Here is a 17,708-nt window from a genome sequence, read left to right as displayed (position 1 = left end):
CAGACACAACGAAAATACATGAAGACCCAATCAATGACCTTTTAAGCCAAATTAGAAAAGTGAGACATATTCCACAGAAAGATGAAGACAGAGGGAAAATAGCTTTGCAAGAGAGAACACATCCCAAAGGAATAGTTTTGAACGCAAGGAAACCTTCAATTTTACAGAAATTGTCACTGAATATCAAGGAAAAGGAGAAAGGGGAGCAGGAAGATAAGCAAGTTGAGGTTCAGAGTGAATCCATCTCTCTTCCGTCTTACTCTGAATTGGACACAGGAATAAAAGGGGAGAGAGGCATGCAAGAAATAACAAGACTTGGTTCTTCACCACGAACACTCCAGGAAGTATCAGATACAATGAAAATACATGAAGAGCCAATCAATGACCTTTTAAGCCAAATTAGAACAATGAGACATATACTACAGAAAGACGAGGGTAGAAGAAAAATAGCTTTGCAAGAAAGAGCACATCCCAAAAGAATAGCTTCAAAAGCAAGGAAACTCTCAGTTTCACAGAAATTGCCACTGAACATCAAGGAAAAAGAGAAAAGAATGCAGGAAGATAAACACGTTGAGATTCAGAATAAATCTTGTGTTTCAATCTCTCTTCCACCTTACTTTGAATTGGACACAAGAGTACAAGGACAAGAAGACATGCTATTAAAAACACAATCTTTTTTTCCACAACTAAATCTCCAAGAGTCATCATATATAAGGAAAATAGCATATGAAAGATCTAGTTGTTGTGATAGCTCAAACAATGTAAATAAAGCCAAAGACCATGTGATGCAGGAAGAAGTGAGAGTGAAAATGGCTGAAGTTGTTACTTTAAAGAAAAATAAATCACTAATTCCACAGGAATTTCAGCCAGACATCAAAGAGCAAGAGAAAAATTTACAAAAAGTTCAAGGTAAACCAAGTATGGTTCTGAATAATTCAAGCACTTCCATATCTCCCCCATGTCATGTAAAATCAGATACAAGAATGAAAATAGAGGAGAATATAATGGAAGTAAAAAGATACGCTCTTTCAAAATTATCACACAGTAAATCATCAGATGCAGGAAAAATAGCTAGTAAAGAACCCATTGAGGATGATATCACTAGTGATCCACAAAAAGTAAAAAAATATATGCCACAGGAAGAAGAGGATAAAGTACAGGTATCAGCCACAGAAGATAAAATACATCTAAAAGATAAAGAGCTGAAAATAGAGGAAGCCTTTTCACGGGACCTGTCATTGAACCTTAAAGAGCAAAGGGAAATGAATCAAGACAGTAAAGTTGCACAGGAAATAGCCTTGACCACAAATTGGGCTTGTGAATATTTTCTAGCTCATCATGAGTTGGACAAAGAAATAGGAAGAGAGAAAGGTATACAAGGAATAACGAGATCTGCTATTTCACAGCTACAGTTCCAGAAATCATTTGATTTAGGGAAAATATCACATACAAAGTCAATTGGAAATGATATATTCCATGATGTAAAAACAGTACAACAGTACAAACCACAGAAAGAAGAGGAGAGAGGAAATATAGTAAATACGAAGTACAGAATGCCCTCCAAAAACACAGCTTCCAAGGCAAAGAAATTACAACTTCTACATACACTCAGTATCACTGGAGGTGCCATGCCCCAAACTAGAGAAGATGTACAGATGGACATTAAAGAGAAAACAAAATATGTAGAGGGAAGAAAAAGTGAACGAGATGAAGTTTTGACAACACCCTCTCTACCTCACTGTAAATTAGAAACAGATATAGAAAGTAAGAAAGACAGACTAACAGTAGCAAGATCTTTTCTTTTACCACCATGTCACAAGGAACCATCAGATGTAGGGAGACGGAAAAGTACCATGTCAACTTTGAATGCTGTCTTAAGTGATTTAAAAAGAACAAAATCCGTGACACAAAAAGAAGAGGATGAAGTAAATACTGCTTTTGAGAAAGGCATGATGCATCCTAAATACATAGCTTTGAGGGCAAAGAAATCACCTCTTTCCCAAATACTCAATACAAATAAACTTCAATTGAAGATCAAAGAACAAAAGGAAAGGGGGCAGGAAAGTAAAAGTGAAACAGTTGTGATCCTGAGCAAAACTTGTACTTTTGCAACTTCTTCAACTCACCTAAAATTAGACACAATTAAAGGAGAGGAGAATAATGTAGGGATGATACGAGACTACGTACCACATCTTGAGCTCCAAGAATCATTGACTTCAGGGCAAGTAGAGTCCAAGAGAAAGGAACCACAGTGGAACAAAGAAAGGAAAGTAGAAAAAGAGCTGGAAAGAAAAGGAGAACCTGATGTGATTCTGACAAAAAGCCACACTTCTGTGCCTTCTCCATCTCAATATCGATTGGATACAAGAATCAAAGTAGACAAAGACTTGCATGAAATTACAAGATGCTCTCCTTCAGAATTTAAGACACATGCATCATCAGATGAAGGGAAAATCAGATGTGCAGAGTCAAATAAATGTAATAGCGCACATAATGTAATAATAAAAGCAAATCAACACATGCCACAGACAGAGGCAGAAGATGGAAAACAAATGGAAGATAAGAAATGTCTAACACTCCCCAAATCAGTCATTTTGAAATCAAAGCCATCCTTACTTACACAGCTATTCAATAGAGAGAAACTAGTTTTGAATATTAAAGACCAACGAGAAACAGTTCAGGAAGGCAAAGGTGAACCAGGAATGGTTCTGAGAAAAACTTATGCTTCCTTATCTTCTCCTCCATCTTACCTTAAATGGAACACTAGAATGAATGAAAAGGAAGGCACACTGGGAACAACACAATCCTATTTTCCACCACCAAAGATTCAAGATATATCAGATTCAGGCCAAAAAGCATATGCTAAGTCAAATGATGGTTATATGTTAAGCAACAGAAAAGGACCAGTACAATCTAAAACACAGGAAGAAAAGGAAGATAAATTCAAAATAGATATGAAAGACGAACTACTCTCAACATACATGGTTTTGAAGGCAAATAAATTACAAAGGGGTATAGAAGAGAAAGAAAGAGATATGCAGAAAGACAAAAATGAACTAGTTGTAGGGCTGAAAACCATTTGTGATTCTTTATATACTCTACCACATCTTAAATTTGATACAACAGAAGAAGCATACATGATAAGAATTACAAAATTGTCTCTTCCACAACTAAAATCCAAGGAATCATCACATGTGGAGAAAATAGAATATCCAGACACAACTGATGGAAAACTCTCAAGTAATGTAAAAGAATTAAGAGAACAAATGTTACCGAAAGCGAAAGAAACAACCATGGATATGAATAGTACAGCAGATCCCAAGGATATGTATTTAAAGGCAAAGAAATCACCTATTTTACATATACACAACCTAACTGACCTTCAGTGGAGAACTAAAGCACAAGAGGAAAAGGTCCAAGAAGTTAAAGGTGATCCACATGTCATACTGACTAAAACCTGTGCTTCCAGATCTTCCCCCCCTCACCTTAAAATGGATAACAGAGTCAAAGAAGAAGGCATGCCAACATTACCAAGATCATTCTCTTTTTCACAAGTCAACATCCAAGAGTCATCGGATTCTGGGGAAGTAGTATCTACAGAGACACTTAGTAGTGATATTTTAATCAGTCTAAGAAAAGGAAAGCAACATATGCCAGAGAAAAAGGAAGAGGAGGGAGTGGAAATAGTAAATATCATAATGCTCCCCAAACATCAAGAAAAGAAGGTACAAAAATGCAATGATGAACCAGCTGTGGTTCTGACTAAACCATCTACATCATTACAATCTCAATCTAATCTCAAATTGGATAAAGAGATACAGGTGGATGATGAAATGCTAGGAATTACAGGATCTGTTTTGAAGGCAATATCAAATGCAGGGGAAATAGTGCATACAGAATCAGTTTGTGGTGATAACCCAAAAGATATTAAAGACAGAAAACAACTTATGCCTCAGAAAGAAGAAAGAGACAGAGAAAAAACAATAGCTGTAAGAGAAACTATGCATCCCACAGAGATAACTTTGAAAACAAAGAAAACACTTCCTTCAAATATACTGCATAGAACAGAACTGCATCTGAACATTAGAAGTCAAAGAGAAAAGGAACAGGAAAGTCAAGCTAAACCACCATATATGCTTGTAAGAAAACTGTATACTTCTGAACCTTCTCCACCTAACCTTGAAGTGGATAAAGCTACACAAGTGGATGAAGAAATGCTAAAAATTAAAAAATCCTCTCTATTCCCACTACTGCTTTCAGCATCATCACATGCAAAGAAAATAGTGGGTATAGATGCAATCGATGGTGATGTAAGGAAAGAAAAACATTTGCCACAGAGAGAAGAGTACAAGGTGAAAACAGGAGATACGAGCATGAGGGTGCATTGCAAATGTGCAAAGAGTTCCCCCATCTCACATATGCTCAATATAAGGGAATTGGTGTTGAATATTAGGCAGCCAGAGGGAAAAGGGCATAAAGGGAAAGATGAGCCACATGTGGCTTTGACAAAGACTTTTCTTTCCGTACCATCTACGCTTGCCCATTCTGGGGATTCAGGAACCAAATTAGACAGAGACACACCAGAAATTACTGAGTTCGCTCTTCCACAGCAACATTATCAGGAATCATCAGATACCCAGAAACTTGCAAATAGAAAGTCAGTTGATGATGATAGTAAAAATAGTTTTCAAGAAACAGAACATTATATTCCACAAAAAGACACAGTACAACAATGTACCTCAAACTTTCTCATCAGTGTACAGCAAAGGAAGGAATTTCCTCGAGTCAAATCAGAAGGAGATCTAAATCGGTTAGTTTTAAATTCACAGGAGGAAGACATTTATTTCACAGGATTTGGTACTGTAAGAAGTAGAAAAAGACTGGAATGGCTCTTTACAGAGCAAAAGGCTCAGCCAGAAAAATACAAAACAGAAACATTTACCACATTTCTTTCCTACCCCACAATGGGTCCAACTAAAACTGGAAATCTGGAGAAAGAAACTGACCTAATGGAAAACTTAAACCATAAAATGCATTCTATGGTTTCACATCCACTGTCAAGAAAAATATCCAAGGAAATGTATATCACATTAGGCACCCCTAGAATATCAAAAGGACAAGATTTGTCTGTTTCAGAGCGAGATTCCCGGCAACAAGAAACGTTATCAAAAGCATCCCCAGAATCTGAGGAGTCATGTAAATTTGTTAAACTAGAAAAAGATGTACAAAGTAACAAGAAAATTAGCAAAATGTTTTCTTCCCAAGTGTTAGCATTGCAGGCAAAAGAATCACCAGAGAAAATTAATATCGCAGAGATGGATACCCTCCAAAACATGGGAGAACAAGCAATCTTCATGAAAAAGCAAGCAGAGCAGCTATCTGAGAGTGAACATGGGTGCATGCCCAGCTCTATCCTTTCTCTTAAGTTTTCACTTCAGAATGGAAAGCAGAAGATAGTATTGGAAATAAATGTGGACAAGAAAACTACAGTGTCCCCTGGAGTACTAATACCACCAGAAATACAGGATGTTACACAGCTTGATGCCACGAGAGGGACAAACGAGCAGGCATTGCTTGTTTCAGAACTAGCAAAAAGCTTTATAGAGTCACTTCAGAAATCTCTTGTTCCCCACTTGACTTTTCTACTTCAATCTAGAGATCTGGAGGGAAAAAATGAAAATGACACAAGTACTACTATAAATCTGGAACAGAAAACATTAGAAATGGGCAATAGCAGTACTGTGAATCAGGAAGAAAAGAAATTAAAAATAGATACAAGCAAAACTGTACATATGAAAGAGGAAAAAGTGGAAATGGCCAAGAACACTGTGAATCTAAAGGAAAATAAAATGAAAATGGACACAAATTGTACTGTAAATGTGGATGTTCCAGCTCAAAAAGCAGAGGATTCTCAAATTGAGACTCAGTCAATCACTCATATCATGGACAATTGCCCAATTGAGCAAAAACATAAAGAAGTAGAAGTGTCGATTACAAAGAAAAATATTCAGCCACAGAAATATTCTCAAAAACCTGTTCTGGATTCACTTTATGCCTATATTCCTCTTTCTTCCAAATTTGAAGGCCAGAAAGGTAGATTAACAATATCAGATTTGAAAAGAAAATTGAGCCCCCACTGTTTAACTATGAATGTCCCAAATCACCCAATTTCACAAATACTTAGTATCACAGGACGTGGTACCCCAAACAGTAGAAAGAAATTAGAGTATAACTTTGACAAGCAAAAGAAAATGGCTTTGTGGAATAAAGATGCCTCAGGAGTACTTATCAGAAGTCTCTCTATTTCTATGATGAATCCACCTCACACTGAAGAAGCGGTAGAATCTGCGACAAACCTTGAAAGACAGTGGAGAATCTTTCCTTCTAAATTCCAGGAGAAATCACCAAATGCTGGCAGAATTATTAAGAGGGCTACCTCAAGCCCTGGAAAAGAAAGGAAACAGAATTTTACAAAAACAGTCCCAGAAGATGCTCAGTCATTCATGGTTGATGAACAACAAATGAAGAAACAGCTTAGTGTTGAATTAAAAGCAAACCTTAGCAGTGAAATAAGTAAAACAAATTTAACTTCACAAACAAAAGAAGTTGTTCCTGGGCGTGATGCATCTAAAATTATAAAAGAACCTGAATTGCATATCATTGATCAAGAAGAAAATATACCAGAACTCATTCTGGAGCCTACAAAGTATCCATTTATGTTTGATGATCCAAAGAAAAATGTGGATACACACTTGAAAAGTACCATAAGTAATAGTCCACCTCTCAGTGTAGAAACATCACATTGTGGGATGCAACTATTTGATACCAGGGCATGTGCTTCACCACCCAAGCAAAGGGATTCCAGTGAACCAATATGGGATACAACCACCCAAAAGATGCAACAACATAAAGCTTTACCAGGAACTATTCCAAAATCTATTTATGCCCACATGCCCATACCACACCAGATTAAAAGTAATGAAATAAAAATAGTGGCTGATAATACAAATAAAGAAAGTTCCCTTCTTGTTTATGAAGAAATTACAAATGTTCTTGAATACAAGGACGAATATAATATGATGGCTGAGAAGAATCAAAACGTTGTAAACCAAAGAGATAAGTCTATAGAGGAACAGCCATTCACTGTTGTTAAGATCAAAGACAAAGTTTCTGCTGATAAACTGGAGAAAGCGCAAGACCATAAACCTGATGACTTGAAGCCACCACCTTTTCCAGAGGGTCCGGATACAATATCAACAACAATATATCCCAAATTGCAGCCAAAACCCTTTTCAGATTTTCCTACTGAAAGAAAAAATAAGCTTACTAGTCACTTAGCATCAAAAGGACTTGAAATAAAACTGAATTTGATACCGGAAATAGCACGTAAATCCTTCCAAAATTTCAGCAGTTATCCAAAACAACCTATTTCAGAAAAAGATAGCAGTTGGGGGTTGTACCCAAGGTATAAAACATCATGTTTTATGTCTCTAGAAGGGCTTGATACTATAGAACTTAATTTAAAACAAAACGATTCACCCATTGGCTATATGAAGACACTGATTGTTAATGTTTCAAGCTACAATGAGGAGATTATTGCAAAGTTAAAGAGTACTAATAAACTAGTATTAACTGGAAAATCTTCTATGACTCCTGCTGATAATGAGATGTCATTGCCTCGTATTCTCCAAAACTACTCAGTAGAAGAGAAAGACAAACTTCTCATGCACCTTTCTATGAAAACACTGGAGATTCAAATGAAAGCATTTCCCAGAATTGTAACAGAATCCTCTATAGTGGCCAATGCTCAAGGTAGAAGGAAACCTTTACCAAAATGTATTAATTTTGGTGCCAAAGTTCCAAAACGCAGAAACAGAACTTTGTTATTTTTTGAGGAAAAATCTCTTCATAAAATAGATCTTGATTTACAATATAAACATCTATGTTTTCTCCTGGGGCTTACTGCAGATAGTATGTTTCCTAAACCAAATGCACTTTCCAAACATACATTACACACAAGTACAATATGTAAAAAAGTAGACAATGTTGGAGAAAGTTGTGATCTTCCTGTTGATACAGAACTGTTAGAACAACATATCTCTTTCAAACAGCAAAGACCTCATGAAAGCTCATCACTGATCAGAAAATTCCTGGAGCCAACCCATAAGGGTGCTTCTGACCCTGATCTACACAGCACAGTGCTAAAAGATATTAATGTTGTTTCAGAATCAAAACCTCATGTGACTCCAGAAAAAGATAAGGAATGTCATGTATGGTTTCAACAAACAAATACATATAAATCTTTTGACTTAAAGACTCAGGGAAATATTAGTTTAACTGATACACATTCAATTCAGATTTCTCAAGATACTAGTGATGTTCAGACAAATATTGAAAGGTCAGCTAAGTTAGAGAATTGTCCATCTCTTGAAGTATATGAGAGTGAGGAATACATATTTTTAGATGCCAACACTTACTTAAGTCAGGGACCAGAAAGCATTACATCTGAATTACAGGAAGGCGTTCCTTTGAAAAATATCTACCAGATGGAAAATATAAAAACTGACTTGAAACAATTTTACAGGGCAGATTCAGGTTCCCGTGATATTAGAGGTAGAAAATACACCTTCATTATGCCGCCACCTTCCTATAAACCTCAAAAAGACAAAAAATATAGATCTTCCTCCAAAATGCAATCTCCTGATTGGTTTTGCCATTGTTCATTAAATACTGCAAAAATTCAATCTGTGTCATCTGTATCATTCAGTGAAGAGAAACTTTCATGGAGAAAAACAAGCTACTCTTTAGCTCCCTTAACTGAATCAAATATCAAATTACATCTTGCAAAACATCAAGGCAAACCCCACATGCATCTAGGAAGCAGAGAAAACAAAATGAAGCCAAAGTTTGATTTAATGAGAAAGGACAACATTCATTTGGACTGTGATTATAATTATACACCAAGTAAAGAGAAAAGGACAAGCAAAAAGAAAGTACGTAATTATGAGTCAGAAAACTCATCATGGTATTTCGAAAGCAGACATAAGTCAGCATCAAAACCTCAACAAGAGTATACCAGCTTCCATTCTGAAACCAAACCAAAGAAGCCATTTTTTTATGCCTGTGTCCCAGCAGATTCACTGGAGATCGTTCCCAAAACCATTCGCTGGACAATTCCTATGAAAACCTTAAGAAAGAGAAACTTCAGAATTCCCCTGGTGGCAAAGATGTCAAGTTCCTGGAATATATTGCGTTCATCCAAAAAGTGGCTGGGGCCATTCTCAGGATCCTTTAGCTCAAATCCAGTTCGTCAAAAGTGATATTACTATATCTAGATTCGTCATAATGGGAAGCTGGTGGCTATTGGGGTATTCTGTGAAAAATAAAATAATATAAAAATCTAATGTTTTCTTCATGAAGTGTTTTCTAAGCTGATAAATTATTTCTGCACTACACCTGTGCAGTTATTCTGGGAGGCTAAGATGGGAAGGCAGCTGACTTTCAGTTGGTCCTACCAAGCTCTCCATTTACTTTATAGTAACACCTCATAATTATAAGAAAGAAGCCCTCATTTCACCCTACACCAGTGACTGAAGGGTGGGTAAGAGGAACTGTGGCCTATAAATGAGACTAAGAGTGAATGGTGAGAGTGTTAGGAAGACAGGGACACAGAATCTAAAAGAGGGAGAATTTCAAGTAGCAGTGAAGGTTCAACAGTGTCAAATAACACAAAACATTAAGATAAGTATTGAGTTATACCTGCAGGGTTTGACAACCAGACTTAGTATTTTTTATCATAGACAATTTTTAATACACACAAAAAAAACAAAATAGCAATGATGGATCTTTATGTACCCATTATCCCACCCCCAAACTTTTGACCTATAACCAGGCATGCTTTATCCACTTTCCATCTAACTTCTACATTACTGTCTTGAAGCAAATCCCAGATAGATATCCTTTTAGCTATAAATGTTCTATTATGTATGTACAAGCACTGTTTTTAACAACTATGATATCATGATCATGTTTAAAAAAATAACAGTAATTTCTTAGTATCATCAAATATTTAGCCAAACAGTTTCTAATAACCTCATGAATGTGATTTTTTTTAATAGTTTGAATTCTGATCCAAAGAAGTAATATTGTGCTAGGTCTATTAAGTCTTTTTTAATCTGTAGGTTTCCCCATCCATTGCTTTTTTTTTTTCCCCCTTGCAATTTTTCAAATTGAAGAAATTAGGTTGGTTGTTCTATAGCAATCACCATTTTGCTAATAATATCCCCATGGCAGGTTGACATTTAATTTAATTTTGGATTCCTAATTGTTCTTTAGGAGCTCTGGTGTCATAGTGCCTAAGGCACTTGACTGCTAACCAGAAGGCTGGCGGTTCAAACCCACCAGCCACTCCTCAGAAGGAAGATGGGGCAATCTACTTCTGTAGTGGTACCACCTCAGAAACCCAAGGAGGGGTCGCTATGAATCGGGTCTGACATGACAGCACATAACAACAACAATTGTTCTTTAAAATGTCTTAAAATAGATCACACAGTGTTGCAGCATTTAAAATAAAATGATTGTTTCAAAAGATTGCCTGTCACATCAGGTGATGTCAATTATAAATTAGAGTTGTTAGAAATAGCCAGATTTCTTACCCTAAATGGTATTGTGTGCCTAGTCTTTGTATTGTAAAGAAGTGTCACTGAGACATCAAATGTCTATTTATGAAAAGTGGCTTAATTCCAACTCTTTGTAATTCAGTGAAAACAAGATGGAAGCCATGATTGTATCCTACCAGGAAATACTGATTCCCCAGATTATTTTGCCAATTCCAAAGTCCTGAAGAGGTTGGTATCACAAATTAAGATTATGAAAAGCAGAAAGGCACTATTTTATGGATAACTGACAATGGCCAAAAGTGAGCCAGTTGAATAGTGAGTCTCTGAGTGTGAAGGGAAGGAAGGCTCCTGCTGTGATGATTATAATGTAAAAGGTGGCATGGATCTATGCTAATATTTATTTTAAAATAATTGTGCACTTTTTTTCTGAAAATCTGTTAAATTGATGGTGCATTCTAAACCTATGTAATCTGAGAATTGATAAAATATGTTCAATTCTTGACCATTTGTTTAGGGTGGATTCCCAAATGTGGTATTCTGGGCAAAAGGGTATGAACTTTCTAAAAATAACTTTCCCACTGTTGTCATACTGTTGCTCTCCAGGAAGATTATCCAGAGTTCCTGTCTTTATGTTTAATCACAGCTTTAGATATTTTTTAAAAGTTGGTGCATTTTGTTGAGAAAATGGATAAAGTCATTCTTTAATTGATTTCAAAATATTAGCTTTTCTGTCAATTCATTAATAAGGTATAATTTAGATAATGTAAAATTCACCTTTCATGATTTTACGAGTATGACAAATGCGTAAGTCATGTAATCACTGCCACAGTCAAGACATAAAACATTTCCATCACCATAAAAACCTCTCTTGTGTCCTTTGTAGTCAGTTTTCCTCTCCCTCTAACTTAATAACCACTGTTTTCTTTCTCTAGAGTTTTGCCTTTTGCAGAATTCTGTATAAATGGAACAAGACAGGATGTAGACTTTTGAGCGTGACTTGGCAAAATGCATTTGAGATTCAACCCTGTTGTGTATATTGGTGGTGTGTTCCTTTTTATTATTGAGTAAATAGTCCATTGTATAGATATGCTCAGTTTGGGTAAAGAATGAATAAAGTTATTATGAACATTTGTGTTCAGGTTTTTGAGTTGTCAATATCCTCCAATCAAAGACCACCAGGAATACAACAGTGATTGAACAAGTTGATTTGTTTACTCCATCACACTCCACACTGAGTTTTGTGCAGTACTTGCTTTTATTTCAACAGTGTCTGAAAACTCAGCTTCATAAACAAACTATGCGATTGGAAGGAATATAGTATGATCTGACATTAAAAGTGTGAACTGACTTGAGCTAGTTGTTCACACAATGTCCAACAGATGTCACTGTTTTTCTCTCAAAATTTAAAAATAGTCCGTATTGCCACATGGCACATGTTTGGAGCTGTCACCTTAAGTTTAATAAAAACTCAGCTCACTGCCATTGAGTCCATCCCAACTCATAGCAATCCCCTTTGGGTTTCTGAGGCACATAACAACAACAACAACAAACCTTTATGGAAGTAGATTGCCCAGTCTTCCTTCCACAGAGTGGCTGGTGGGTTTGAACCACCAACATTCTGCTTAGCAAACACCTTAGGCACTACACCACTAGAGCTCCTTTAAGTTTAATGCAGTACTCTGTTTTCTGTAGTTTGTGCAAGAGCAGGTCTTCAAGAACAATAGAACCAGAAGGAGTGGTAAGGGGAGTGGGACATGGGACAGTATCAGAGACCAGAGCTTAATTGACTGAATTCTGCCATCAGATTACCTTGCATTCCCACAACCATTCTAATTGGAGTCATTTTAAATTTGTGACACTAAAACTCTGATGGCCCCAGAGCATTTTTATAGTCCATTTACTTCCCAACTCACCTAATGACTATGTCATACCTTCTGTTCTCTCCTCAAATCTCACCCTCACCAGCAGATAGCGTTGCTTCCTACTTCACTGAGAAGTGATTTTTCAGACTCCCTTCACATCTACACCTATGTACTCTGCCTCCTTACAATACTATAGATGAACAACCTTTGCCACAGTTTCAAGCCAGTACCTCCATTTGTGTATGAGATCCCATCCCTTCTCATTTACTCAAATAATCACTTTATGACTTCTCTTCTCTCTCCATTATGTCCTCATTTTTTCACTCTACTGAATAATTCCCTGCAGCATCCATGTTGTGATGTACTGCATGCAAACCATTCAAGGAAGGACACAGCAGTGAGTTTCTTCTTTTATTTTTTCACCTTTATATCTGGAGAATCCAGAGCCTGGAAATACCAACTAAAGGAGCAGATGATTTTTAAAAGCCCCACGGAAAAACTTTTTTTCTAACCAAAGGACTGGGAAAAGGGGAGCTGAGCTAGATAGAACCTCTTTGACACTACCTGCCCTGCTCCAAACACAAAATAAACAAAAAATAAAAAAACACACTTCCCTCTCTCCTCTGAGTTCTGTGCCCAACACTGGTTATGTGAGTGCTGTCTTGCATCTCTGTCCTCAAGTAATGACATACCTCCCCCTCCCTTCCAGGCCATGTACAAGGTGTCCAAAGAGACTATGGGTGGAGCTCAGACTTGGATCCCCACCCTGCACTAATGAGTTGGTGGTTGTACCTGCTCAAGTAGAGAATGAAGAGAGAATTACAAAGAGGATAAATAAGAGTGCTAGAGAAAAGAATTCTTTAAACATGTATATGATATTCTAGGGAGACTCTGAGGTGACCTACTCATAAAACCAACCAGAAAAAACAGGCTGGAACTACAGGGTGGAATGCCACCGGGATTCAAGTTGGCCTCCAGGTAGCGTACAAATGGAGCAAAGCAGAATAGTGTCAAAAGCCTTGAAAACTAGACTGACATCTGAACAAAAGTATGAAAAAGTAAAAGGAAAAGTGACACAGGATGTGTGTTCTAAACCTAAATTAAGTAACCAACTGCAAAATTAGAAGCTTTAAATAGGAACAATATTCTCATTACATAATACCTGAGATATCCAGAACACAATCAAATATTACTCAGTAAGGAAAAATTTCACTTCAAATGAGTAATGACAACCAAAATATGCTAATACAAAAATGACATAGATATTAAAAGTATCTGACAAGAAGTTTAAGACTGTCATCATAAAAATGCTCTTGTGAGAAACTATGAACAATCTTAAATGAAAAAAAGTCTCAAAAGAAGTAAAAATACAAAGAAGAATCTGATGGAAGGTTTTTTTTTTTTTGGTGGGGGATGAAAGTTTACAGAGAAAATTCATTTCCCATGCAAGAGTTCATACACATTTTGTTTCATGACATCTGTTGCAATCTCCACATTTTAACAGCTCTCTTCCCACTTTGGGAGCTCTGGCGGCATAGTGTCTGAGGCATTTGACTGCTAACCAGAAGGCTGGCAGTTCAAACCCACCAGCCACTCCTCGGAAGGAAGATTGGGCAATCTATTTCTCTAGAGATACTGCCTTGGAAACCCAAGAAGGGGTCGCTGTGAGTTGTCGACTCAACTCAACGGCAGTGAGTTTGGTTGTTTTTTTTGTTTTGTTTTTTTGTTTTCTTCCCACTTCCTCTCTATTCCCTGTGTCCTTCGTTCTTATGCATTCCTGCCCTCTGAGCTAGCTCCCTGTTCTGGTTACTTAGTACCGCTCTGACAAGAATATACCACAAATGGGATGGCTTTAACAAACAGGAGTTTATTCTTACAATTTAGAGGCTTTAAGTCCGAGTTCAAAGTGCCAGGCTCTAGGGGCTGGGTGAAAGCCCCTCAATTCTTTGATTGCAGCTCTGCCTTCTACTCACGGCCCACTGGAGGTAGAAGCTTTTTTTCACTCAGGCAGCTGCTAGCTGCTGAGGCTGACAAAACCAAAGTTGACAGGTAAAAAGGCACAGTCTCAATGTTACCAAACCACATGGCAGGCCATTATTAATTCAAGTCCATTGAAAATCCCAAGGTTGGCAGAGCATGGCAGGCTGCTGAACAACTACACGGCTACATGCAGGGTTCAAACCTGCCATAAGCTAGACACAATTCCCCAAGGCTTCTCCTTATATGCGGGAAGCAGAACACATCCCTATTCAGCTGCTCACAGTAGATTGCACCATAGAGTTGATTACCAGTCTCATCACAGGGAATAGTACTTCCTGCTGCCCAGCCACTCAACCAGGCCTAGCCAAGTTGACACACAACCTTAACTTCCACACTCCCTGTGCAAATACTACCCTTCTGATCTACCAAGGTTGATTGTTCTAAGGAATGTACCTACTTGGTGTAAATGTTCACCTTTAATGGAAGTTTTAAAACTGAACAATAAAATTAAAAGCTAACTGGATAAGTTCAATAGCAGAGCTATTTTCTAACAGGTGGTTGTTTTGGGGCAGATCAAATTAAGGAAAATACAAAGTATAAGGCTGATGTTAACTCCTAGAAAATTCCAAAATGTATGCTTAAACAAATGGTTTTTGAGCAATCTAAAAACAAATGGGTTATTATGAGGATTAGATAAATAGTGAATATGAGACTACTGACAGGAAGGGTCAACTGTCAGTTTTACTATTTCTTCCTACTTCCTCATTCCACCACTCATCTGTCAGTTTGCCATACTGTGATGGCTTGTGTGTTGCTGTGAGACTGAGGCTATGCCACTGGCATTTAAAATGCCAGCAGGATCACCCATGGTGGACAGGTTTCAGCAGAGCTTCCAGACTAAGACAGACTCAGAAGAAAGAAGGGGCCATCCACTTGTCAAAGAATTGGCCAGTGAAAACCTTAAGAACAGCAGTGAAACACTATCTGATATATTACTGGAAAATGTTATGAATAGCCACGAAATATTGTCTGATACAGTGCCAAAAGATGAGCCCCTCAGATGGGAAGGCACTCAAAATCTGACTGGAGAAGAGCAGCCTGCTCAAAGTAGAGTCCACCTTAATGACATGCATGGAGTAGAGCTTTTGGGACCACCCATTTGCTGATGGGACACTACTTGAAATGGGAAGAAACAGCTGCAAACATACAATAATAATCAGAACATGGAATGTATGAAGTATGAATGTATGAAAATTGGAAATTATCAAAAGTGAAATGGAGGCATAAAAATCAATATCCTAGTCATTAATGAGCTGAAATGGACTGATTTTGGCCATTTTGAATCAGATAGTCATATGGTCTACTATACCAGGAATGACAAATTGAAGAGGAATGGCGTTGTATTCATCACAAAGAATGTCTCAAGATCTATCCTGAGATACAATGCTGTCAGTAATAAGATAATATCCATAGGCCTACAAGGAAGACCAGTTAATACTATTATTCAAATTTATGTACCCACCACTAAAGCCAAAGACAAGGAGATTGAAGATTTTTACCAACTTCTGCAGTCAGAAATTGACCAAACATGAAATCAAGATGTGTTGATTATTACTGGTGATTGGAATGCAAAAGTTGGAAACAAAGAAGAATTACTGATAGTTGGAAAATATGGCCTTAGTGATAGATCTTTCCAAACAAAAGTCCTGCTTCTTTCTGTAACCACTCCTAAATCAAGCTACTTACTTTCCTGTAAATACATCTTGTTCTTTTCTATATCTGGCTTTCAGCTTATGTCATCCTGTGCTTTTGAAATGCCTTTTCTATGATGCTTTAGAAATTTTGCACACACCACTAGGTTGAGCTTTCTTGCACCTCTGAACTCCAGTAGTGCTTTCACCTGGCACTGGATAGTTAATAATGTGAAGGTATCATTGTTACCCTTTTTAGATTTGATAATGGCATGGTAGTTATATTTAAAAATTTAGAGATATGTAACGAGCTAATTGTAATGAACATGGATGGAGTAAAGATTTCAGGACCTCCATTTGCTGATGTGGCATGACTCAAAATGGGAAGAAACAGCTGCAAACATCCATTTCACAATGGGCTCAGGTATAGCAAGGATTGTGAGGCTGGCACAGGACCGGGTAGTGTTTCATTCTGTTGTTCATAGGGTTGCTATGAGTTAGAGCTGAGTCTGGGGCACCTAACAACGACAACAACAATGAACTATTTATAGATTGAATCAAAATATCTGGATGGGTGGATACTGATGGAGGTATAGGAAAAAAAAAAAATCACTGCTGTTGAATCGATTCCAACTCATAGCGACCCCTCCTTGGGTTTCCAAGGCAGTATCTCTATGGAAGTAGATTGCCCAGTCTTCTTTCTGAGAAGTGACTGGTGGGTTTGAACCGCCAGCCTTCTGGTTGTTGTTGTTGTTGTTGTTATGTGCCGTTGAGTCAGCCCCGACTCATAGCGACCCCTCCTTGGGTTTCCGAGGCAGTATCACTATGGAAGTAGGATTGCCCAACCTTCCTTCTGAGGAGTGGCTGGTGGGTTTGAACCACCAGCCATCTGGTGAGCAGTCAAGTGCCTTAGCCACTATGCCACCAGAACTCCCAGCCTTCTGGTTAGCAGGTACTATACCACCAGAGCTCCCATAGGTGACACAGGATTATCATAAATGTATAAGTATTAAAGCTGAGAAATTGGTACATGAAAATTCATTACGTTTTATATTCTACTTTCACATGTTTGAAATCTCCCATAATAATAAAAAACAATAATATCATACAAGTAACTCCAGTATATAAAATAAAAGTCTAGATTATCTTACTGCACAATTATCTTGAAGTATAGGTTGTACAATGTGTTGTCCTGTTTAAGAGAATGAGCTCTAGGGTCAGACTGCTGGGTTGGCATCCAACATCCACAACTAAACAGTTACATGACCTTGGGTAAGTTATTTAGGGAGCTCTGGTGGTGTAATGCCTAAGGCATTTGACTGCTAACCAGAAGCCTGGTGGTTCAAACCCACCAGCCACTCGTCAGAAGGAAGATTGGGCAATCTACTTCCGTAGAGATACTGCCTTGGAAACCCAAGGAGTGGTCTCTATAAGTTGGAATTGACTCAACGGCAGTGAGTTTTGAGTTTTTTAAAACTTTAGTTTCCTCATACTTAAATGAAAATAGCAATTTTACTGCCTCAGAGGATTGTTGTGAAATAATTCATTGAAAGTTC

The 17,708-nt window shown here is 37.5% G+C and overlaps 1 protein-coding gene across 1 annotated transcript in view; it reads left to right on the top strand.

The window, feature by feature from the left end:
* Window positions 1-9,320, top strand: part of CCDC168 (coiled-coil domain containing 168) — a 44,197-nt gene extending 34,877 nt beyond the window's left edge. Inside the window, exons 8-10 of the mRNA XM_042782695.1 lie at window positions 4-6,735; window positions 6,844-7,103; window positions 7,155-9,320. Coding sequence (XP_042638629.1) covers window positions 4-6,735; window positions 6,844-7,103; window positions 7,155-9,320 — 9,158 coding nt within the window. The remainder of the gene's footprint in view (window positions 1-3; window positions 6,736-6,843; window positions 7,104-7,154) is intronic.
* The last annotated feature ends 8,388 nt before the right edge of the window (window positions 9,321-17,708 follow it).

The sequence above is a fragment of the Orycteropus afer genome, unplaced genomic scaffold, assembly GCF_000298275.1.
Source record: "Orycteropus afer afer isolate SDZICR_OR568_19922 unplaced genomic scaffold, OryAfe1.0 scaffold00417, whole genome shotgun sequence".
In the NCBI taxonomy this organism is placed as follows: Eukaryota; Metazoa; Chordata; class Mammalia; order Tubulidentata; family Orycteropodidae; genus Orycteropus; species Orycteropus afer.
This window is presented reverse-complemented; position numbering and strand designations above follow the sequence as displayed.